The 25,445-nt window shown below is 38.4% G+C and overlaps 2 protein-coding genes and 2 pseudogenes across 2 annotated transcripts; 1 reads left to right on the top strand and 3 right to left on the bottom strand.

Annotated features, from left to right (window-relative positions):
• Positions 1–4,643: 4,643 nt before the first annotated feature.
• On the bottom strand, positions 4,644–9,057 carry LOC143851800 (tetraspanin-8-like). Its single transcript, XM_077361285.1, has 2 exons — positions 8,350–9,057; positions 4,644–5,144 (listed from the first exon to the last, which is right to left on the bottom strand). The coding sequence occupies exons 1-2, from the start codon at positions 8,857–8,859 to the stop codon at positions 4,827–4,829; spliced, it is 828 nt and encodes a 275-aa protein (XP_077217400.1). The 5' UTR covers positions 8,860–9,057; the 3' UTR covers positions 4,644–4,826.
• Positions 9,058–10,020: 963 nt separating this feature from the next.
• LOC143849463 (enolase-like) lies at positions 10,021–19,209 on the top strand (annotated as a pseudogene).
• Positions 19,210–19,560: 351 nt separating this feature from the next.
• Positions 19,561–21,436, bottom strand: LOC143849461 (NAC domain-containing protein JA2L-like). Its single transcript, XM_077358469.1, has 4 exons — positions 21,280–21,436; positions 20,689–21,023; positions 19,855–19,981; positions 19,561–19,730 (listed from the first exon to the last, which is right to left on the bottom strand). The coding sequence occupies exons 1-4, from the start codon at positions 21,434–21,436 to the stop codon at positions 19,561–19,563; spliced, it is 789 nt and encodes a 262-aa protein (XP_077214584.1).
• Positions 21,437–22,999: 1,563 nt separating this feature from the next.
• LOC143849460 (uncharacterized) lies at positions 23,000–24,834 on the bottom strand (annotated as a pseudogene).
• Between the last annotated feature and the right edge of the window lie 611 nt (positions 24,835–25,445).

Raw genomic sequence — 25,445 nt, 5'->3', positions numbered from 1 at the left:
AGCCATTAAGCTCTATGAACCCGTACTTTTCTTGCCAATAAGCTTGAAGAAAATTGTCGAAAGAAATCACGAGGGACTACACAAGGATCTACCATCTTCCTGATTTGGGTTATCAAGCAGAAAAGAGTATTTTTTTTTAGAATGCTTAATCCATCTAAATAAGTAGAGGGCTGCCAATATCTAAACAATGGAGCTCGGATATCAGCTCCCTGAAAATGTTCTCATTTTTTCTGTTCTATTATTTTTATCTCTTGGGTGTAGGAGTTGGGAATTATATTTATATTTTTTGATGTAGAAGTTGGTTCCAAATATAAAGGAGGAACAAAGGGAAGAAAGGAGGAAACAAAGGGTCTGTCAGGATGTACTGATTTCACTTCCCTTGAAAGTTTCAAATTCATTGAAAGATAAAGACAATGATATTTTCCATGAAATGATGCTATTTGATTGAGAAGCATATCCTGTCTCACCATTGATAGATGCCGATTAAATTGGATATAGAGCAAACACATGGGGTAATTACTAATGCAAGGAGCAAAAACATGGTTGTAGCGTGAAATTCATTAGAGAAAGTGTAGACAGAGTGCATTTTTTTATTTTATATGTTTTTTATTTTCTTTTATCTATTTATAGTTATTTTGTATTCCATTTTATGTTAATAAAAGTTAAAAAAAGGAAGAAGGTGGGTGATACTATAAAATTGGGCACCCTTATATCTATATTTATTAGATAAGAAGTGCTACTCAAATGGTGTAAAATAAGTATTCTACATGATGCTCATTTGGCTAAAGAAGAGATCTTCCAATTGGCAATTAAGTTTACACATTTAGGGGCTGTTTCGATACGCGGGTTTTAGAATTGGGATTTCTTCAAAATTATAGATGAGAGGCAAGAGAAGAAGCAGACCAGCTGTCGTTTTCTGATTTCTCGCCCTTCTTTCCATCAGCGAGAGAGTAACTGATCATCCTATGTTTCCAGGTTTTAGAAATCTCAAGATGCGGGAGAGATTTCTAAAACCTGGTTTTCTTACATAAAATCCCCTTGAAAAATACGGGTGTTGCATCCGTTTACTTCCTTCACGCCTCTTTCTAATAAGTTAAGTGTAAGGTCATTTCAAACAATTTGATATGTAAAATGAAAAAAGAAAAAGAAAAGAGGACGATGAAGTTTTTTTTTTTTTTTGGGTAACGCAGGGTGTCTGTCCCCCACCCCTTCGGGAGTAGGACTATTCCCTACGGATGCACCCAGTGGCCCACAAACCACGTGCATCAGGATAAGTTCGTGGGGTTCGAACAGTCGTCACCATGGAGCAAACCCGTGACTTTGAACCAAAGAGCCAACACTTGTTTTTAAGACAAAACAAGTGATATTGGAAGAGGGATGTTTCGGTATGGGGGCATCTTTATTGTAAGCTATGAAGAGTTTGTTCTCACTATGCATAATGTGTATCCCACCTTTGGTTGACTAGAAAAGTCAGGTTTGGCCTTGTTTTGGACCTATCTTGGCCCAAAAATGGCCCAAAAATCATCCTGATGAAGTTGTTTAGGGGGGAGAATGAAGAATTCTTGTATAGATGTGGAACCTAACTTTATGTTTAATTGTACATGTGGATGCTAGATCTGATCCCCAATTCTATCACCCAACACTGGATGACAAATGTTTCTAAAGTTTTTTTTTTATTGTTTTTTTTTTCAGATGACCCTAATCATGATGTTTTTGTTGCCTTAAATGTCAATTATTGGTACCTAACTGAATCATTTGGATTGTTTAGTCGGTCTAATTTTTTTTTTCCTCGAAAGAAAGCATTTCTTTATCAGCTTGGGAGTTTGCATGGCCATTGAGTTGCATTCTATTGAATTTTTATGGAAAATGGGAGGAGACAAGGGAGGGGACAAGCATTTATCAGATAAGGGTGTCATTATGAGTGGAGAGAGAGGGAAGAGAGAGAGCACCATTCCCTAGAAAATTATATGGGAGACTTCTAAGGTAAAGCTGATGTCACCTCCATTTTTCCACAAAAATCCTATGGATTCTTTTTTACTAGCAACCAAACGAAGCACTAATCGAGTTCAACCAAAAGAAGTCCCTGGATCGATTTTGAGTCCAAATTGATTGTTGGACTCGAAATTGAATTGAATTTGAAGTCTTAATCAGTTTTAGACTCAAAATCCAAAACAATCCGGGCCAGGTTTTATAGCATTGTTGTCTTGTGCATTGTACATTGATTGAGTTCAATAATAAAGACCATTGTTTTCCTCTCCGTAAGGTATAATTTGCATGTCTTCATGCCATTTAAAACCTTACAAAAGCATCTATACGCCTGATAATATTATATAAATTTTCTGGTAGCTATTACCTATCTTGCACGTAAATTTCTTTGTAGTATCTAACATCCTGTTATCATTGCATATATCTAAGGGTGTCAATTTTGGCTTGGGCTCGGAGGCTCGCTCGAGCTCGGCTCGAATCCTTAACGAGCCGAGCCCAATTTAGGCCAGGCTCGGCTCGTTAAGAATTTAATATATTTAAATATATATATTATATATTAATTTATACATTAAAAGGGTTATCCAGGGAGTGAAGGGGGGGGGGGGGAGGGGGGGCAAAATATGTCACTTCATCTTTGGAACCCCATTTGTTACTAGGACCACCCCCCATAGTGTAAAAAAAGTAGTCAAATTACACTAGTAGGGCTGTCCAGGGAAGATGAGGGGTGTGAACATAATATAACCCTAGCTCGGTAAGGCTTGCGAGCCTGGCCGAGCTTGACCGAGCCGAGCCGAGCTTTTGAGCTTAACGAGCCGAGCCGAGCTGGCCAAGCTCGGCTCGGCTCGGCTCGTTTACACCCCTACATATATCATACCGAATGGGAATTACTTGGTGGCCACCAATGTGATGCAAATAAAACCTTATAAATGTAAACTTCGGTTTAACAGTAAGTATGTACATTGTAAGTGTAAACTTTTGGTTAGCTAGTAAATTTCCTTATACGGCTATACCTAGGGTTGCAACTCGGGTTGGGAGGGTGGGGTCGGGTCGGGTTTTTAGGTTTTAGCATAGGATAGTGACTAATTTCAAAGATTGTAGAAACAACAAATTTTTACACCAAACATCTCTAAATTAATGTCATATGGTATATAAATTTTAAGAAGGAAACTATTTTTTTTATCGGTAAGCTGGGATCGAACCTGAGACCTCAAGGTTGAGAAACAAAGCCTCAACCGTTGAGCTACAGGCTTAATCGCTGATCACCTCAATGAAATTAATCACAAACATGATCACCTCAATGAAAACAATTATACCAATATATTGGAAAATAATTTGTCACGTCATCCAAGAGATATTTAAGAAAGTCATTGTACACCTATATGAGTGGGGTCGAGTCTTAGATTTGTTTTCTTTAATCCCAGCCCCCTATCCAAGATAGGGTTAGGTTTTTCAATCTAAAACCCAACCGAACCCAAGGTCCATGATTTCTAAAACTGACCCAGGTTATTTTCATGTCCGATAGATGCGAACCCGACTCAAGTTGCAACCTTAGTTATATCTATTAAATTCCTCATACCAATGTAAATTTCCCTATATCTACTACAAATCTTATAAACATAAATTTCTTTTTTTTTAAAATGGTAAAATTTCTTTTATCTATTTATTATTCTATTCGATATCATATGAGGTTTAATTAAATGAAAATATTAAAAAGAAAAATGAAAAATATAACCATCCCATTAGCTAAATCTAAGGATTTTGGCCGTGCACACAAAGACACAAATATTTAAAAAAAAAAAAAAAAACAAAAAAGACAAAAAAAAAAAAGGAAATAAAGACAGGTGTGCACGTCTAAGCACCTAATTGAATTTATTGACCTGGTGGCCAAACACAAGTTTAACCCATTACGAGTGGTCTTACTCTTAACAGCTTGATGAACCTTGAACCTCGATAAAAGAAGACATCTTTAAGAGATATCAAGACCACTTTGGAACTTTGTAACTAGAGGAAGAAGACGTAATTATGAGCTATCAAGACCACTTTGCAGCTTCGAGAAAGCTTTGAATGCTCTTCAATATATCCCTCCAGAGGGTCAAGGCATAGTTTCTATATTTATCATCTGATATCCAGTTTCCCAAGAAATTGTCTCCTACTACTAGCCTAGCCGACCGTAAAGACAAGATAGTTGGGACACTCTTCGTCAAAATACCGAGGATACTTTACTTTGGAAGCCTGCTGTTCTACATTACGGAAGCTGCAGCTAGGAAAAGCTCAGTGAGATGCGGGGCTTGCAAATGAAAACCAAGGCTAAGCAGGTGCTATAACTTTTGGGCTAACTTTTGTCCATAGATGGTAATTACCAGAGTCTTAGATTCCCAATTTCAAGAGCACAAGTGGGGGGCACTTGATCAATGAACAGCCTTTATCTGGAGATCTGACAGTCCAAATTCAATGGCAAGAAAAAATAATAACTAAATGGTCAAGATCATCTAATCAGAGCAATGTTTCAACCATGGGAAATCCATGGTGGGCCCACTAGGTGGACAGTCCAGATGTGATTATTCACTTACATTGCATTGGATCCTCTATATGAAGAATAAATGGTGCAACCCATGGTAGTGTGCTTATGAATCTGGACCATCATTATTTAAGAAAAGTAGAAAAAAAGGAACAAATATACAGAATTAGAATTAGTCACACAATTGCATGAAATGGTTGATAAAATCAATGATTCACAATGTCAAGCTATGCCTGGTAAGACAGAATTGAAAATAATTCAATTTTGTTTTGAATCAAAAATAAGAATTTGACATTGTGAGTAGCGATCTGACTCGGGCTACTCAGTGATGGGGGGCTCGATGTCGCTTGTAGCCATTATCAACTCGATTATTCCTGAAAGCGCAACATCCAAGGGAGTAAACGAAAATGAGGAGGATGAGGGAGGCGACATTGACGATTGCAATTTTCCTCCATTGGATCTTCAGATTGGCGATAAAACCCGCCTTGCATGACATACAGTCAAAACACAGTTCATCTTGATTGTTACTCCATTTTATGCAGTCGCCGGTGGAATTGGCGAGGCCGGAATTTGGAGCCGTCCAATAAGTAGCATTCATGTAGGTAAAACTGCAATAAGTAGGCGGCTTGCAGCAACCCGACTGAAATAAATAAGAAAAAACATGAATGAAATTAGTATTACATAAGGAATTTGGAATTGGGATATATCGCGACATCTGATTTATTTCAACCCAAATTTTCTCTGATTAAATGATCCTGTATCAGATCGACGGCTCTGAAGAATTGGGTCCAAATACTAGAGCATAGCCCCATTGGTCAGAATTCCATTAAAGACAGTTAAGAACGTAATTTTTTGTGCCATCTTAATTGGAATTTGACCAATTGGGACACCCTTTGCCCCCTTTTTTCTGCAAGGGCGCTTGCGAGTCTATCATTCCTCTTAAACCACAGAGTGTATACGTAAATATGAGAAATTATATGGTGAATGCCCATGCAAGTGGGTGTAGGCAGTACGGACGAAGGACCCTTAGTTGATCCAGCAGCAGCACCTCAAGGAACAAAATATATGTACATGTGTGTTTGAGATATATATGCTACGGGTGTTTTCCAAGCACTCTTATGAGTTTTTTTTGGATAGTGTACACATATATAAAATTCTTAAACATCAAACAATCAATAAAAAAAAAGGAAATGATTTCAGCGCTCCAATGTTTGATAAACATGCGCTCACTTGTTTGTCATGTAGTATTTAAAGGGTTTTAAGAGTTTTTGAGAATCGTAAGATCCTCTGACATCCCTTTAAATACTACACGACGAACAAGTGGAGCGCATGTTTATCAAAACAATGGAGAGCAGAAATCATTTCCCTAAAGTAAATCTACTAATTTATAGTAAATAATGATGATAATGATGTGGGAAGTGATATCCACCTTCCCCCCCGCGCTCCGACGGATAAAATCGCGCCCCCCACCCCCCCCCCCCCCCCCCCTTAACATTATCCGTTAAGTTTTAAAGGCAAAGAGAAAGGGGTGAATTTATCCTCAAACAGTAAACCATTCTCACAGAAATCGTTAAAGGGGGCATATCATTCCCTAATGATGTTCTCCCTCTGAGAGAGAGAGAGAGAGAGAGAGAGAGAGAGAGAGAGAGAGAGAGAGAGAGAGAGAGAGAGAGAGAGAGAGAGAGAGAGAGAGAGAGAGAGAGAGAGAGAGAGAGAGAGAGAGAGAGAGAGAGAGAGAGAGAGAGAGAGAGAGAGAGAGAGAGAGAGGTTTTCCAATCACTCTTACTGGTTTTTGGGATACTGCACATATACTAAAATAACAATTATAAAGTTATAAGAATGGGAAAAGAACGACATATCAGATTTATAACACGCCATAACTTTAAGGAAAATGAATAGAAGGGTAGAATCTAGCAGAGCAAGGACATAAGATAATGAATCTGAATCACTAAAAAAACACTTACAAAGAGTAAGGTGACAACAAGTGGTAGAAATTTTTCATGAGAAAATCCCTGGAATGATTAGCTTGAGCCTACAGTTCCTTAAAAGGTATCTGAAGAGTTCTACATTGCTTTTCGCGACAGTCAGACTTCTGGAGATGGTGGAGAGATAAGCAACTCAGGGGAGATCAAAGAAGTGTCACCCTCACCCTTGGAGGTTTGATGCTGATCAAGTTTCGAATAGCTGACCTTCATGTGTGGTTTAATCACGCGCTAAGATCAATTTTTTTTATAGATTAGCGCAGGCTATTCAGAGAGGCTCTACAGATCTTTGATTTCCTCCCTCCTTGAGGACTTTCGTGTTTTTTTTATATTTATTTCTTCTCTTTTTGTTTGTTGTTGTCTCTATGTTCAGACCATCTCTGTCGCAGTTCGTCTCTTTCCATCTTTTAATAAACCTTAACCATTCAAAAAATATATATCTGATTTCGACTTGATGAACAGGAAGATCATCAAACTGTTTTTTTTTTTTGTTATTGTTAAACATTTCTTTTACACTTAAGGGGCCTTTTGGATACACGGATTTTAGAATCTTGGATTACCTCAAAATCCTAGAAGGGAGATGAGAGAAGAAGGAGACGGTTCATTGTTTTCTGATTTCTCACCTTTCTTTCTGTTGAGCGAGAGAGTAGGAGATCATTCCGTTTCCAGGTTTAGAAATCTCAAGATGTGGAGAGATTTCTAAAACCTGCATTCTAAAATCCACATATCCAAACAGCCCCTTAAGAAGTGCCTCATTGTCTGCCAAGTAACATACACATGTTAGCTGCTTTAGTTTTTTTTTTTTTTTTGAAATGGTGAATCATATTAGAATGGAAAGGGAAGCCCGAGATGGGACAGCCCAATAGAACAGATTACAAGAAAAGAAAGCAGAAACAGAAAATACGCAACATCAACAGAACAAGACATGGCTGATCAAGGGGGAAGATAATCAAACCATTGTAAAGAGTCACTAGAATGGAAAAGTTAGCTGCTTTAGTTACAAATAAGGGTCATGAATTTTGCTTCTAAAGAGAAAGCACTACGTTCTTATTGACAATTCTGTATATCTGCTGTCCCAAGGCCTTTCTCAAATTCCCTGATGAAAGGAAAATAGCACCATCAAAATATGGTTCACAAGTATTTATTTGTTTTAGATCGTATAACTATTATTTATGATATGAAAATAATAGACGTGTAGGAAAAATGATTAAGGAAATATCTTAGTAGTATTGGGGAGTTTAAATTTTAGTCACACTTGCACATGTCACAGATGATCATTTAGCCTGGATTTTTTTTTTCAGGATATTACTTTTGTTGGTTGAAATTTGATTTAAACATGCTTCCTAAAATTACCTTTGCAAAGTCAAATGTATCTTTCTATTTCTCATAAGTTATCTCCTTTTTTTCCCCTTAATTGTTTTAATGCATCTTTTTATTATTATTTACTTTTTCTTTACCCCCATGGATCACAAAGGGTTTCTTACTAGTTGATTTCTTTATCCCCCAAGCACTCTTCTGGGTTTTTTTTTACAGTGATTGTAACATATACTAAAATAACAATAATTTTGTTCGATCATCTTCCCCCGTAATATAATTTTGTTATTTTTATTGTATCTTTTTTACTTCTTCTCTGTTTCTTCTTTCTTGTTTTTGTTCTCTGGGGCAAATCGCTATTTCAAAAAAAAAAAAAACAACAATGAAATTATAAGAATGAGAAAAAAACCACATATTAGATTTATAAGACGTCATAACAAGGATCAATGGATAGAAGGACATAATTTAAAATTTTGAAAAACACTGACCATAAAAAAAGGTCTAAAAACAACCCAACAAAAATATATAAAAAAGGAAAAAAATCGGAACCTGGATCGGCGATAGATTCCTCTTGTAAAATTCCTCGGCCTTCTGATAAACACCATGTCCAAGACTCTCACAAACCTTCGCATCATGCAAACAACTATTGATCTTCTCCCAATTATCTGCATTAGTAAAGCGCTTTTGCAGCCAATGCGAATAATCTCCCAACCGATATTCCTTATAACCTCTACCCGATACTACTTCTCCCACACCTTTATGGGTCACAATAAAGGCAAAGATGGTGAAACAAAAGAGCCCAATGATCAAAATAAACATCACAAAGAGATAAATCCACAACAAGAATGCGGCACGGCAACATGATCCAATCAGGCCACATAATGAAACAAGAAATAAAAAGACTCCAAAGATCAAAAGAGGGAATTCAAGAAACTTATGGCAACCGGAATTCACATGATGATCAAAGTATAAATATAAGGAATACACAATGATGGGAAGAGAAATCAAAAGAGTGATGATATTTAATAAGCCTAACAGATTGTTGCTAATACGAACCATTGTTCTAATATCAAAAGAGAGAGAAAAACACAGAGAGATTTGAAAGAAGATATGGGTTATTATGATGAGAGTCTCTTTGTTTTTATTGTTTTACTTTGCCTTCTAAAAATCTCTCCAAGAAAATGGCAGAGAGAGAGAGAGAGAGAGGAAGAGGCAAATAAACGTCAAGGAAGGTGGTTTTCTATTTTTGTAGTATTAGGATTATTTGTTAAGTTGTTGTAACCAATAAAAAAACAAGAAAATATTTATTAGGAAGGTGGTTTTCTATATCTAAGATTATCTATCTTCTGAACACGTGTCTTTTCTGTTTATCAAGAAGCCTAGGTTGGAAGTTGTAACTGTAAACCGTAAATTCCGGGCATATAATTTCACGCTATCCAATATATTATCTCAACCGTTTAATGTGTTTGCATCATCCATCCGTTACGAGGTCACTAAATGGACGGCTTAGATCACATAGATGTGGTAGAGAGCTCAATAAAACCATAGGAATTTCTCCAAACACTAAAAATAAGCTGTACTCTATTTATTTTTTTTAAATTTGTGAAACTGAGTGTGGCCCTCATATAACGCGTATTTATTCAAAAAAAAATTATTTGGGACCCACCCTGTTTGAAGGATCCAAACGGTTCATTTGTTGGGGCCGGACGTAAATAGGGTTTCTTTCTCAAAAATCATCTCCATAAATTGAGCCTAACTCAGACGGGACGGGTTTATATATGGTGTCATCTATTTATAGATTGGATGGTTTGGATCATCCAGCGGAGATGGTTTTTATATGGGCAAGGCCTATATGGGGTCCAACAAATGAACATTTTTTTAAACAAACAAAAGCTGCTAGGATGGGGGAACCTGACTTTAAAAAATGTGACAAGTACCTGAAATTTTTAGACGGCGAGGCAGAAATAACCAAAATGCCCTCGTCTTTCCAACTGAAAATTCGGATTTGATTCAAACCCTTGTTTATTTATCAACATAAACCTTTGATTTAGGAGTTTTATTTGTCTTCATTCACACCATTATCTCGATTTGCACATAAACCCTAATATTTTAGGGCTTTTTTAATGTTTTTATCAATGTTTTTTTCTTGAAATGTGGGTTTGATGTAGCCATGGGGTGGGGTTTCATTGTCTGTGGTGAAGATGACGGCGATGGTCGGAGATGGCGACGGCCCCAGTGGCCAGAGGTGCGACGGTGGCAGTGGGAAATGGCGTAACCCTAATCCCTCTGCAAATGAGGGTATTTCTGTCCTCAAAATATTAACCATGGTTAGTTTCAGTCTTTCCGTCAAGTTAAACTGGCGGACCGTTGACGGAGGGGGTGTACTTGTCATGTTTTCAAACCTCAGGGTTAGAGTTGAATGTGTCATAAACTAGAGGGGTGTAAATGTAATTTTCCCTTTTTTTTTCATTAACAAAATGAAGCCTGTAATAGTGAACAAGGTGGGCCCCATCTAATTTTATGGTGTACTTGAAATGATTGCAGTTGTTTGATATATTTGCTGCTTTATATGAAGATCTTACAAAAGGTGACACTTATTTATTTATTTGTTGAATGGTTACAAAAGGTGACAGTGTTATCCCTTGGCTTATGAAAGCAATTGATTGATGAAATTGTTTAATTTCTAGTCCTCGTATAGTTTTTAATTATTCTTTCTTTCCGGGTATCATCTTGGAAGGATTTCAATATTGTGTTCCCTCATCCCATGTTTGGATTGCAGACAAGATAGTTCTCGATTGATTTTTATGTAATCACATGATCAACTGTATAACAATATACTTTCTACCATTCAAAAAAAAAAAAAAAACTTTCTGCACAATTACATACTTCAGTATGCCTGGTAATACTTTTTAAATGCTTCCCAGTTTATGTTCATCTGTGTCCTTGTGTTTATGGCTAAGCCGAGTAACAACCAAGCAACAGATCAACTTAATAAGGTCCAGCGACTAAACCTTGAGTCATGTTTAGATGGTTGAATTTCAGTCACTGCATTGCCCCTGCAATGAATGAAAGATGAAATCTCTATTTTTAGGACACAATTTTACAATAAATACACCTATTGGGGAGTGCAAGAACATTGCCTCAAAAATGAGTGGCTCTTAATCCTTGTTGTGATATTGCCTCCTTAAATGAACGAGGCATTGCAAGGTGAATGAGTGAAGCATGAAACCTCTATCCCCAGTACTGAGGATAATAGCAAGTTTTAGGATAAGAATCTTCTTGGAAGTTGGAAGTGCATGGACATGGTGAATCGGAAAATGAATCCGTGTTGGTGATTTCGGATCAATGTCACTCATGGGCTGGCAATGAGGTTGGGAAGTATATAATCCCCTCCACAGAGTGCATGTTCTGGAGCATGCTTAGCCCGTAAGTGTTGACCATTGACTAGCCAAAAAGCAGCTCCTGTAAGAGCATCTTTAGTAGTGTCATTTGTTGTATACTCTAGTAAATTTGACTCACTAGGGAAACAAACTAATATCTATAGATATTAATGGGGCTCGAAAAGATATGGATCTCCCTATGAGAAATGAACAACAGCTTGGATGCCACCCCATAAACGAATAAAAACAATGAAGCTGGATTTTGCTTGTCTGTCTTTTCTGTGAGGGAGTACCACAAGGCAAGCTGTTAGTACGATGCAGACTTATACAATGCTGTATCCAGAGGAGCAGTCCATCAAACAACAACAGTAGAGGAGGACCTGTGCCTTAATTTTTTCAACACGACTACGATCAATCCTCTTACTATCCTGGTGTGCTTATATCTATCATATCTTTACTTCTACAATTTGATTTTTATGCATTTCTTTTGTGCAGTAAAATCTCGTTGCTTTTTGTGAACAGCCTGCGTTCAGTATTTACGGAATATAAGGCCCTGACATGTATTCCTTCCTCCTTACTAATCAGGAACCGAGTTTGATGGAGCTCCAAATAAATCAAAATTTGGGGCTAATGCCTTTCTCTGAGTATCATTAAGTGTATGTAGCTGGAGCAAAGGTTGTGCCTCTGTACAAGCACATTCAGGAATTGGCTGGAACAAAGGAGCTTGTTATGCCAGTTCCCGCATTCAATGTGATAAATGGAGGCAGCCATGCTGGCAATAATTTGGCAATGCAAGAGTTTTATGATATTGCCAGTAGGTGCCTTAGAAGCAGAAATCTTCCCACGGGGTGCCGCTCCCACCTCGGAACCTCGATTCGGCGCTCCTTAGGAAGGAGCTTCCAGAGAACGCGACCCAAAGAGACGGGAACCGCTCCAATGACGATACTAGCTTGCTTCTATTACTCCATAAGTCCAACCGTCACCAACTTCCTTGCATCAAACTCCTCCAACTCTTTAAAGCACTTCATTGGAGCAAGCAAAAGGCTTTGCATCTTCAAAAGGCACGAGGATGTGCACGTAAATGAAGATGGTTAGAAATTACTAGTTTTTGACGTACTTAAATTTTAGAAGATACATATGAAAATGGTTAGAAACTATTATTTTTTAATTTACTTGAATTTTGAAAGATGTATAAAGAAAATATTACATACACGCTCCCATGGTGCTCCCAAACTTAGACACTTCTAGACCCCCCGCTTCCATGCCCCCGCTCCCGCACCCGCTTCGTGCTTCTAAGGTAGGTGCCACTTTATTCGCGGAGGCTTTGCGCATGGGTAGTGAAGGTTAGCATGCTCTTTTTTTTTCTCCAAATTCCCTTCAGTTTTTTCCCTACTTCCATTTAAAATTATGTTCAGCCCATGGAATTTGTTTGCAGTTTCCAGTTTTCTAATGTATGTACTATGTACTAGTTGGTTCGGTATGCTGCTTATTTGCTTGGAAGGGTGTATCTGTTGCCATTATCTGCTATATCTGTCAACTACATTGGTAACTTTCGACACTAATCGATTTAAAACGCTGTTGTTTTGTAGGGCCAATGTAATAAATTGTAGTGTGTCAAGCTTATGTCAGCATTAGTCCATGATTAGTAACGACGAAACTGGAATAATGTGTTCAAGTTTTATGTATGGAACAGTATATCATATATTGAAGGGCATCATCAAGGCAAAATATGGGCAAGATGCATGAAATGTTGGGGATGAAGGAGGCTTTGCACCTAATGTTCAGTATAACAGGGAAGGGCAGGTTTTGCTTCTTGATGCTATTGAAAAAGCTGGTTACACTGGGAAGGTAGCGATTGAGTGATTTTTCGTGCCATTTCCATTGTGGTGTTACGTCTCATTCCCGTATGAATAACCTCAAAATGGGTTGCGCAGATTAAGATAGGGATGGATGTTGCAGCCTCGGAGTTGCTCACAAAAGATGGGAAATATGACCTGGATTTTAAGAAGCAGCCAAATGATGGTAACCACGTGCACACGGCTCATAATCTTGGTGAACTGTACAAAGAGTTTGTGAGAGATTTTCCAATTGTGTTAATTGAAGATCCCTTTGACCAAGATGACTGGAGCTCATGGGCAGCTGCAGTTATCAGCTGGTATTCAAACAGTAGGAGATGACTTATTAGTCACAAATCCAAAAAGCATAGCTGAGACAATTCAAAAGAAGGATTGCAATGGTTTGCTATTGAAGGCAAGTGTTTTGGCATCCGTTGTGCTTTGTCCCTAAGGACATTATCTTTGTCACTTGGACTGTTCACTATAATTTTACCTGCTCTATTCTCTGTTAGCATATCCAGTTTTTATTTTTCAATTTTTTGGGTACGTAAGCTGGGATTACTGCGACCTCAAGGTTGAGATACAAAGCCTCAACCAATTGAGCTACAGGCCCAACCCCTGCATATCCGGTTATTTTGGAATCCCAGTTTTAGCTCCTGAATTTTGTGTTTTTTTTTTTCAACTCACTGTTTATACTTGTATGGTTACCTAGATAAAATAATACTTTCATTTGGCACTAAAAATGATATTTTCATTGTTTATTATTATGCACTGCTGAGAACGTGAAAATCTGCACTGGCCTGGGAGTCTGGGACCATTCTGGAAAGAAATCAGCCCATGCGAATGAGAAACCAATAAGGCGTTCTTTGTTTCAATCAAATGAGTGAATTCCCCCATAAAAAAATCATTTTGAACTTAAATAATTTCATAATATAGGACCATAAGCCACTTAGGAAAATTGGGAAGGGAGTTTCCCCACTAAATGAGCAGTTAATTGTCATTCTTCCATGTTGAGGTATGTCCTCATCTAACAATTATATTTGTTTTGCAATTCAATCCTGAGTTCTAACACATGTATAGTACAAATGAAGGCTTTCTTATTGAATGTCACTGTGTGTTGTGACAGTTGATTTTTTTTTCGAAGCACTCAATGTTAAGATCATTTAACTTACCAAAAGTACTTTATTCGGTTATTCAGCAATAACCATGATATTTTTAGCTTTGGGTCAATTGTATTTTCTCATCATGGAGCATGGCCCCTTCTTATGTTGAGCTCAATCTCGTTGAGGCACATCCTTTTGCAGGTAAACCAGATCGGCACTGTAACTGAATCCATACAAGCAGCTCTTGACTCGAAAGCTGCAGGCTGGGGTGTGATGGTAAGCCACCGTAGTGGTGAGACAGAGGATAATTTCATTGCAGATCTCTCTATTGCTCTGGCGAGTGGACAGGTATTGTTGGAGTTCCACGCAAAAGCAAAATAGCCCTACATCGGTAAAGTGAAGTGGATGGGGATGGGTTATAAGGGAATGGGCACCCTCCCTCTAACAGCTAGCTTTTGAGGCCGAGTTCTACCCGGGTCCCAACAACTGGTAACAGAGCCGGGCACGTGGTAACCCCGGTTTAGCCTCCGAGGATGGAAATATCCCTCAAGGAAGATCTCGGTAACCCCGGTATGCCTCCGAGGACGGAAAAATCCCTCGGGGAAGATCTTGTAGTTCCCACGTTCCTGCCGTGTGGAGGGGCGAGATTGTCCACGGTGCTTCCATGTGGAGAGGGAGATTGTTGGGGGTTTCGAAAGAAAAATAGTCCCCACATCGGAAACGTGGAACGATGTGGATGGGCTTATAAGGGAATGGGTTCCCTCCCCTTAACAGCTAGCTTTTAGGGGTGAGTTCTACCTGGTTAAGTTTCCCTAACAAATGGTATCAGAGCTGGGTGCGTGGTAACTCCTAGGAAGATCTCGGTAACCCTAGTGTGCCTCCGATGACGGTGGAATTCCCTCGGAGAAGATCTCGTGGTTCCCACATAGCTGCCATGTGGAGGGGCGAGATGGTCCATGTTGCTTCCGTGTGGAGGGAGAGATTGTTGGAGTTCCAAGCAAAAGCAAAATAGTCCCACATCAAGTGAAGTGGATGGGGATGGGTTATGAGGGAATGGGCACCCTCCCTCTAACAGCTAGCTTTTAGGGGTGAGTTCTACCCAGTTAAATTCCCTACAGGTATGACCTCTAGAATGCTCAATTCCTGAGGTTATTGCCTATGTCTTTGTTGATGGTATTTTGGACTTGTAATTTTTATACTGTTTGGTTTTTTTGTCTTACCGATCAAAACAGGAGCTCCCTGCCGTAGTGAGCGGTTAGCAAAGTATAATCAGGTACTAAGAGGCTCTACTCCTCTCTTTTAAGTGATTGTTATCTTCTAAAGTGAAACAACTTTTTCCTGTGTACAACATGAAATATTTCTCAAAGAACTTGAAAAATGATATTTGGTTAAATAAGCGAATGAAGATTTGATTTAAGTAGTCATGGTGTCACTCTTTGATAATGATTGGTGCTCCACTTATTCATTTTGTTGCTAGTTTGCAATGACACCCTAAATTCTTGGTAGTTAATTTTTCAGAATAACATTCAGTTCCCCATTCCAAAAATACCTCGTCTCCCATCAATCTGTAAAGTTAATTCAACCATCTGTTACATTCGCTTAAGAAAATGTGGAACCTTCTATTTCAAAAAAAGAATTTGTGGAACCTTTATAATTTTCAAAACCATTTGAGTGTTAAAAATCTGGACTGTTTCACTCCAAAGGAGCACGCAGTAGTTTAGCCCATGGTGTCAAAACGACCCCCAAGTCATTGTCGGCTCGCCCAAGTGGACTCTCTTTTTCCTTGGCCGCATCTTTGTCCGAATCCGCATTTTTCCCTGTAAAATCATTACTCTGCTGACTCTCCCAAGTTATGAGCCTGGGATCCGCCTACTCGGGCACACCAACTAGGATTTTCTTTGGCCGCATTTTAGCCTGCTTCCACATTTTAAAAAGGTGGACTTTCACCATAAAAAAAATTGGTGATTTATCTTTCCCTAAAATTGTAATTATCTTACAAATTGTCACTACACCTTAACATGAGCTTATTAATTTCATTTAGTCAATTTGGTTCCAGCTTTTGCATATTGAAGAGGAGCTTAGGAATGTGCACTATGCAAGGGGATCCATTATCCCCTTTCTTGTTGTAATTATGGCGGAAATTCTTAGTAGATTGCTGGCTAAAGGTAGTAGCCTGGAGATGTTTAAGGGTTTTAAAATAGGGGGTGATAATGTAGAGGTATCTCACTTACAATTTGTGGGCGACACCTAATAAGGATCAAGTGCTCAATTTGGAAGCTACTTTAAGATGTTACGAACTTATCTCTTGTCAAATATCAAATTTTCACAAGTCTAAAATGTATGCCCTAAATATTCCCTCGGCTGAGCTTTAGAGATGGCCGGAATTTTAGGGTGTGATCTTGATTACCTTCCCGCTTCTTATCTTGGTTTACCTTTGGGAGTTAGTAAACCTGATAAAACTGTTTGGGAACCGATAATTGAGAAGATTGGAAGAAGGTTGGATACTTGGAAAAGAAATATTGTGTCTAGGGGAGGTAGGTTGGTATTGATTAAGGCAGTATTGGCCAATTTGCCTATATATTTTATGTCTCTTTTCATGTGTCCGGTTAGTGTTGCCTTGTGTATTGAAAAGATCCAGTGTAGATTTTTGTGGGGTGGGAATGAGGAGAAGAAAGGCATCTCTTTGGTAAATTGGAGGGATGTATGTGTACCTATAAAGTTTGGAGGTTTTGGCATTAGGAGGTTTAGGGAGTTTAACCATGCCTTATTGGGGAAATGGTTGTGGAGATTTGGGGAAGAGCAGTCTAATTTATGGGCTAAGGTGATCTGTAGTAAGTATGGATGTATTCCAGGTGGGTGGGAATCAAATGACGAATTTAAGAAAAAAGGGGTTGACTGCGTGGAGAGATATCTTGAAACTAGCTTGCTCCTTTAATCTAAAGGTGAGGTTCAGGGTCTATGGTGGTGATAGAATTAAGTTTTGGAGTGATGTGTGGTGTGAAGAGGAGCAGTTAAGGATCTTGTTCCCTAGGCTGTATCGGGTGGCTGTTAACAAAGAAGCCTTAGTTTGTGAATGTTTTGATCGTAGTGGTGGTAAGTTGATATGGTGTCCTGCCTTTAGAAGAATCCTTTTTGAGTGGGAAAGTGAGGACGAATCTCAGTTGCGGCGGCTCCTTAATAAGTGCTATGTAAAACGTGGGAGTGAAGACAAACGAATATGGACAGTGGAATCATCCGGCATTTTCTCTGTTAAATCTTTTTATAATGGTTTGATGCCTCCTTCTGTCCCTGCATTTTCAGCAAAGGCATGGAATTTTCATTGCCCACCTCGGGTTAGTATCTTCAGTTAAGTCGTTTGTCGTCAAAGGATACAAACCATTAACTTCTTGAAAAACCGTGGGATGTTGCTAATTGATCACTGCCCTCTTTGTCTTAATGATGGGGAATCTATGGATCATTTGTTCATGCATTGTTCTTTCACTAGGATCATATGGAGATGTATCTTTCTGAGGTTTGGAATCACTTGGGTCTTCCCAAAAACTATTCAGAATCTTTTGAGTATATGGGGTTTGTGCCATGGAAAAAGAGAGGGAAATTATTGTGGAATGTGTGTTTGCTAGCTAGGTGGTGGGTGGTTTGGAAGGAAAGAAACTCTAGGGTGTTTGAGGGTTTGGCCAAATCGCCTTATTATTTGTACATGCGGATTATAGCATTGGTCATATCGTGGGTTAGATGTCTTCCATCCTTTCTTTTTGTATCGGCCTTTGATCTTTAAGAACATTGGAGGGAAGTGTGCTCTAGTAGTGAGAGAAAAATTAACATTGTCCAAAGATGAGAGCCTCTAATGCTAGGAATGTTGAAAATCAACTCTGATGGTGCTTGTTTTGGAAACCCAAGTCCAGCGGGGGTGGGGGGGCTTTGTCGTGATGAGTTTGGTGAGATACTTTGGGCTTTTTCTGGTCCTATTGGTGTGTGTGATTCTTCTGAGGTGGAAGTCAAAGCAGCCTATTTTGGGATCAAGAAGTTGAGTAGGGAAGTCTTGGACCATATTGTTGTTGAAGGGGATTCATTGAATGTCATTCGGTGGTTGAAGGGTGGTGTAGCTCCTCCTTGGAGATTTTTGGCATTTTTTGATGAAATTGAAAATTTTGTTGCGGGTTCGACTATTGTCTTCAAACACGTTTGGAGGTCTTCAAACACGTTTGGAGGTCGGCAAACGAAAAGGCGGATGTGTTAGCCAAGCAGGGAGTTGGGATGGAGAGTATTCTCTGGTTCGATCATCTTCCCCCGTAATATAGTTTTGTTATTTTTGTTGTATCTTTTCTTCTTTTTCACTGTTTCTTCTTTCTTGTTTTTGTTCTCTGGGTTGCCCATTCTGGGGTGCTCCCTTGTCATTTAATACAAATCACTATTTCAAAAAAAAAGAAGGAACGTGCACTATGCTGCCGAAGCTTTCTGATCACCCTAGCAAGAGTAAATTCACCTTTTTTACTGAATCAACACATCTGAGTTATTATTTAGAGTAGGTTTAGCAAGGGCCAGAAAAATCTTTTGTAGAATGCATTTAGGAGAGCATCTGTTGATCTGCGAGTGTTAGCTACACTTTTCTTGTTTTGTGGAAATATTGCATTTTATTCAATTCAATAGGAAATGTGGCATTTTGTGTGCTGCATTTATTGGTAAATTTGTTCCTTTTCTCTATGGATTTTATCTACCAAATCATGAACGCCTGCAGTGTGAGTGTATTTTGTAATGTTGGATTGGTTTGGCTTTTCCAGTGGTATATAAATCCACATTGCAAAAAAAAAAAAAAAAAAAAAACCAGCTAACAAGGGCACGCCATTGGATCTTCGCCACCTTATTGCCTTTCATATATTTTTTTAAATGTTAAATTTTTCAGTGCCTTACAAATGCAGTGGGAAGAGATCCAATGGATTACCCTTGCCCATGGGTATTCGCATGGCCATCCTTACATTTGGCATTCCTCACAAATCAATTACGTGGACTATACAAATTGTAGTCGACCGGCTCAATTACATCGATTTAAATGCCAAAAATACCTATACCGCAACAAAAGATGAATGGGTTTGATCATCCATTCATGGGAGTAGCAGGGTACGTTGAGAGTGAGGAGATTGTAATGGGTGAGAAAGAAAAAGAAGTCCAGATTAGGGCCTCTCGCATAAGGCATCACCTACTTAAACTGAGGTTGTGACGTTGTGTACTCAACACGATGATTTTCTACAATTTTGATTAAAATTGCCTAAAACTGTGGGTGTATTCTTAGATTAGACACCCAAAAAAACAAACCATCTAAATCATATCTTCAAAGGCCTTCTACTTAATTTAGAACGTTCCGCGTTCATAATTCGAACATTTTTTATAAGTATTGATTAGAACTGGTAGGGTCGCTATATACCACTCAGATCTTCATATGGAAACTCAATTGAGACGATGACGTTTAAGTGGCATGGAGTGAAGTTGTGGCATCGAATGAACCAGGCTTTGATCTCCATGCACATGTAAATCACCATCAACGATGTCTCCCTCCTCTGAAATGCCCTTCAAGATGTGATCGATGCTAAAATTTTCTTGGTTGGCCGCATCCAGCTCTGCATAGATGTCAAAATCTTCAAATAAAAGACTGAAATTTTCTTCTGAGTAGTCTTCTTCTTCATTGCATATCCCATCCGGCAGTTGAGAAGAAATTGGTTCATCTCTCCATCAAGGGTTCACTGGATTCATTAGCATTATACCCATTGCCTTCGACAGCTACTTGCTCAACTTCCCTCGGTTGACCTTTTGCAGGTTTATCTGCACCTCTGAAACTCTGATAAACCTTACATAGAATGCAATCATTCAACTGAAAATGAATAGAGGGTTATAGTTAGTAGAGAAAAGATAATATAAGGCATAAAAATGACAAATTAAAAATATCTATGCATAGCATAAAATAAACGTTAAAATATAGCAGGGGAAAGTTACGAAAGTTGGATCTTTAATACCTTGTTTTAAAAGTTTTCTTAAATGCAAAAGATAATTTTTTTTTTGCTGTACAAGTTTTAAGTGAAATCTTAAACAACAAACCTACAAAAAAAATTCATTAAAAATGAAGTTTTGCAAACTATTATCATGTATGAGATTAATGTAAATTCGAACATAACAATATTCCTATTCTTTAAGGCTCTGTTCACTTCTTTTCCCCGGAAAGAAAAGGAAAGGATTTCGTTTTCCTTTCCTTTCCAGGTGATGTGGCAGAAGGAAAAGGAATCCAGGGAAATTGTCAAGGAAAAGGTTTCGTTTTCCTTGGAAAGCCTCTTTCTGATATATTTAATCGGAAACCAAATCTCGAGTAACAGGGAAAAAGTCAATTTCCACGTCATTTTCAGCTTTTAAAGAAGAAATTCCTCATCTGATAATATTTTTCCCTGGAAAGGAAGTGAACACAGAAATTTTGTCTTGTCAATGTCTTGTCAGGGAAAAAAAAAGTTGTTTTCCAGGAAAAACAGAACCAGGGAAAAGCAGTGAACAGAGCCTAAAAGAAAATATTATATTGTTTCTTTTACGTACCATCATGTTGCTGCCGGGATGATCCTTTTTCTTCTTTGTCAATTCTGGGATTGTATACTCTTGCATAAGCCAATTGGTCTTAGTTGCCTTTGGTTTATTGGTCTTAATTGCCTTTGGTTTATTGGTCTTAGTCGCCTTTGGTTTATTTTCTCTATAGTAAACCAGTGATTGCTTCTTCCCATAAACCTTCCCGTCATGTATAACATCCATATTTTCTTTCCTAGGTTTCCAGAAACCATGTCCGGCAGTGCGATTTGGACGATCCCCACCCTTATACTTCCGTTGTCTGGACGTGAAGAAGTACCATTCGTTCTCACCACCAGGCTCGTAATTCTCTGTTAATCAACAAAAGTGTCTTTGATAAATAACAATATTAAAAAATAAAAGAGCATTGATGTACTTAAATACAATACAATACTTTAGGCTCCGTTTCTTTGTACATAAAATGTACTTAAAACAAATTTTAAAGAAAATTAGCTTAAAGAAAGATTTTTTCCAGTTTCTCATCTAAAACAAATTTTAGATATGTTTTACGTCCAGTTTTAAAATATCAAAAGAAAACGCAAAAAAGAGATAGATAAGAGTACGGACTTGTAAGAACATCGGGGCTGGAATCATAAAGATTTACTTCTCTGATGGGATTGTAAGTAAGGGAGAGACGATGAACCCTCTTTTGAAGATAATGAAAAAATAGTTCATGGTCACGAGGTGTAAACCTGTAACAAGGAGGTACCTTTCCACTTTCCATGGCCATCAAGATTAGAACGAAAAGTGGTAGAGATGAAACTAGAGTGGGAGTGGGAGAGAGAGAGTTGACGAGGCTTTTAAAGGGCAAAAAAATCTTCATAACGGAATAATGAGATATAATCTCTCTCTTTCCTTCTTCAGTTGTAAGAAAAGGCGGTGCACCAATGAAAATGCACCATGCGCACAAAAATTCTAATGAAATAGAGGGGAGCTAGATATGTGGAAAACCGTAAAATCTTATCATTTTCACTTACCAAAAATAGATTCAAAAAGATCTGGCCGTTAATCGGATGATCAATCTGATTGGGTTATCAGATTAAGTGAAAGAGAGAGGCCGGGACCGAGAGAGAAGAGAGATTTTATAACTAACCTCTACCATCTTACATATATAACTTTAGACCAATATATGTTACGGTCTTTTTATCTAGAAGTTTCCACCAATCTGATTTCTCAAAAGAAACCTGAGAGATACCACCAAAATCGTTCCTTATGTCCAAAAATATTTACCCCCCATTATTCACTTCTAAAATTACATGCAAATAACACCCAGCATATAAGGTCACACGAAAATGACTCTCATGCAAAATTTATGTGCTTTTATGACTTCATGTTTATGAGATACAAATATAACTTAAGGTTACATGGTTAATAATTAAAGGAAGATGACATCATCCCAGCCGTTTATTTGTAATTGCACAGACTCATCTTGTCTCTTCATTTTTAATTGGCTTGTCACAGCTTTTGGAAACTGTAACAACCTTTGACATGCAACTCTTTAAATAATAAAAGACAAGAGGAGTTACTGCAATTATTAAAACACAGTTGTGCTGATATATATCATTTCCCTAAATAAATTTTAGGGGTGTCAATGGACCAGAGACATTGAGATGTACTATCTGAATCCAAAGTTAAATGGAGAAGACCTAGACACACTACTAAGATCCATGGACATATTTTGGATCTTGATCATACGATCCGAAAAAATTACAGGACAGTCCTAAGTCCGATATTGTTATATTATTTTATGAAAATATCCTCCAAACTTGATATCATTAAGTATTATATCAAAGGGTATTTTAGTAAAAATAAGCCATATCCACTTATTGCCATTGCTAGGTGGAAGTTTGCCCTGCCATCTGTTCATAGCCCATGGCTGCTACAACCATCACAACAAATCCCACTAAAGAGATTGAAGAATGTTTCCTATATAGTTATATACAATGTATAGATTGAACAAAATTATGTATGTACTTTGAATAACATTTCCTATTAAGGTTCCCACTATATCTTATATCATTAGATTTTTGTAATAAGCATTTGAGAGAGAGAGAGAGAAGAGGGGGGGGGGGGGGGGGGGGGGGAGAGAGAGAGAGAGTTTTGTACACAACTTTTTTAATTTATTTTGCATCATATTGACCTACTACACATGAAATTAAAGGATATAAAAGAGAAACCTCTCATTTTTATGTATTTTACATTACATAAACACATGCACCACACTAGAAGTAATATATGTAGAATTGAACCTTTGTCAAGGCATTGGTGCAATACAAACACCCATTAATCACTCCCATTTGAATTGAACACGATGGGTGTGCCTAAAATCATATGTTAGCACCACACTTCCATCCATCCTCCTCAGTACAAACCTCTCCACCAACACATAACAACCAAACTTCTTCCATCCACCACCTTCTCCTCCTCCTCCAAACTCCTCCACTCTCTCCACCCTCACTTCCCCTTCTTTCCCTTCAACCCACCCTTCTCTAACTTCCTCCCATCTCATTCTCTCTACAATTGCCAAACTCAAACCCACACCCAAACCTCCTCCCCCTGCTTCATGCGTAAGAGGCCTAAACCATCTCATCCCATCAATCACAGATGCGTCTTCCTCCACAGGTTCCTCACTAGGAAGCGACACCGCCACAACATTTCCTTGGTGACCGTCATTCTCACACGTGTGAATCACTTCCCAAAATTGCTCCATACTCATCTCATAGTACAAGGATTTCTTCATTTGCCTCTTCCTTAATGAACATGAAAGGGCAATACCATTTTCCCACGACCGTGCTTGGTGAGCGCTTGTTAAAGATTGGAAAATCGAAGTCAGGAAGTCGGGATCGGAGAGAAACATCGAGCCCATTCGCTTCACCTAACTGGCAATCATTCGGACTCGAAGCATAAGCTGTCCATCCTCTTCTCATCAAGAATCTTGGGGGGAAGGAGTCTATGGCTACCGATTTGGCAACAAAGTGACCACTACTACGGCGGATGATCTCCACCTGCTGGTACATGTTCATGTGATCTAGAGGCCTTGGTGTTACATCTTTCACGTAGTTGCACAAGCAACATGTACCCATGTCCTCCTCTCTTGAACAAGTGCATGCTTGCCTGTAAAAAAAAAGTTTGACTAAAAGCTGGTTTGGATGCACAATTTTGTATTTTTCTCATTGCGCGCACATAAAATATGATAATAAACTACGGGAGGGAACACTTTCTTTCCAATAGACAGTTTTGGTTGGCAAAATAACATCAATGGATTTACAAAAAATGCTAAAAAGACTTCATTTTTTCCTTACTAAAATGAACTTTAGGTTCATTCCAATAGAGGTAAAATTGTCGTAAAACAAATTGTGGACCCACTACCTCCTCTATGATCGAACGACCACCCTAACTTCAGCTAAACGCCTTTGAGAACATCTTGATCGGATTATCCTAAGCCCTTGATCCATCAAGGCTCGTTTAGGGTTCCAGCAAGAATATATACTGTTGATTTTTGTAGTTCTTTGTATTGTCTGATGTCTTCTCTGGCTAGGACCGAGACTGTGGGCCAACTCATTATGATCTACAAGATCAATGGTGGAGGTTTCACACAAGCCCCTATGCATCCTTATAGGATCAACAAATTTCCTTAATTTTATCATCCTTATAGAATCATCCGATGAAAGTGAGATCAAGGGCAATTGGCCAGACTTGTGATGGGCAACAATATTCATGTACCCGATCGCAGTGGGCCCATGCAGCAGAAGTGATTTCAGTAAAGAGATTTTAAGAGAGAGTTTAATTTTAAGAAGAGAAGGAGATTACCCTTTGTATTGCCCTTATAACATAATAGCGATTGGAAGCCAAAGGGTGGTCCAAGACAGGGACAAACAACACCTTGTCCCAGTGATGCCGGTGAACCTCTCCATGATGCTCAGTAAATCTAACGGTTAGCATCTTATTCTGAGGAAATGGAAGATCTCTAACTCGGTTATCTATACAGCTTCCAAAACAACATGTGGCCTCCGATTCTTGGTCAAAAATAACTAGATAACCAGAATTTGGACCTTCAGGGGGAGGCATACGAGCTGCCTCAGCAGATTTCCTGTACATTGAAAGAGGCCTTGTCACATGCATACATCTCTGTATCTCTATAACTGTCTCTCAGTTATTTTGAACCCGATCTTCTTGTACTATCTTATATAGAGAAATAGGAACATGGGTGGTGAACAAAAGGCCGCTGAATGAAATTTTATGGAAATGATATCCACACCCTTTTACTTTATTAAACTCTTTTCAAATGATATTCAAACACCTTGGCGCAGATATCATTTCCCTAAATTTATTATTATTGCGACCTTTAACAGCTTATTAGAATATAATAATGTCATTGACCCTGGAGGTTATCCGCAAGATATGACAGTCTTTTTTTATGACACGTCATGGCCAGTTCCCAAGAAAAATCCCAAGGTGGAATTTTTCTCTACATTAAGTAAGAATGAAATTTTTCTCAACATTGACTAATGAATGTGCTGCTAGGTTCCTTCCTAAGTCCTAACAGCCACTTTCTGGGCCCCACATGTACCATGTAGATGTGATCATGTCTGTTGATATCAGCACAACCATGTTTGATATTTTCACTAAGGGCCAGTTTGGATACCTCATATTTTGCATTTGGATTTGGAATTGAGTTTTGAATACAAAATGAATAGATCCGCCAGCTCATGTTGAGGGAGACAGAGAGGGAA

This window comes from Tasmannia lanceolata, unplaced genomic scaffold, assembly GCF_043159265.1.
Source record: "Tasmannia lanceolata isolate RefF3 unplaced genomic scaffold, GAP_Taslan_0.1 ptg000018l, whole genome shotgun sequence".
Taxonomy (NCBI): domain Eukaryota; kingdom Viridiplantae; phylum Streptophyta; class Magnoliopsida; order Canellales; family Winteraceae; genus Tasmannia; species Tasmannia lanceolata.
The sequence above is the reverse complement of the archived record's forward strand: the minus strand, read 5'-3'. Positions and strand labels throughout refer to the sequence as shown.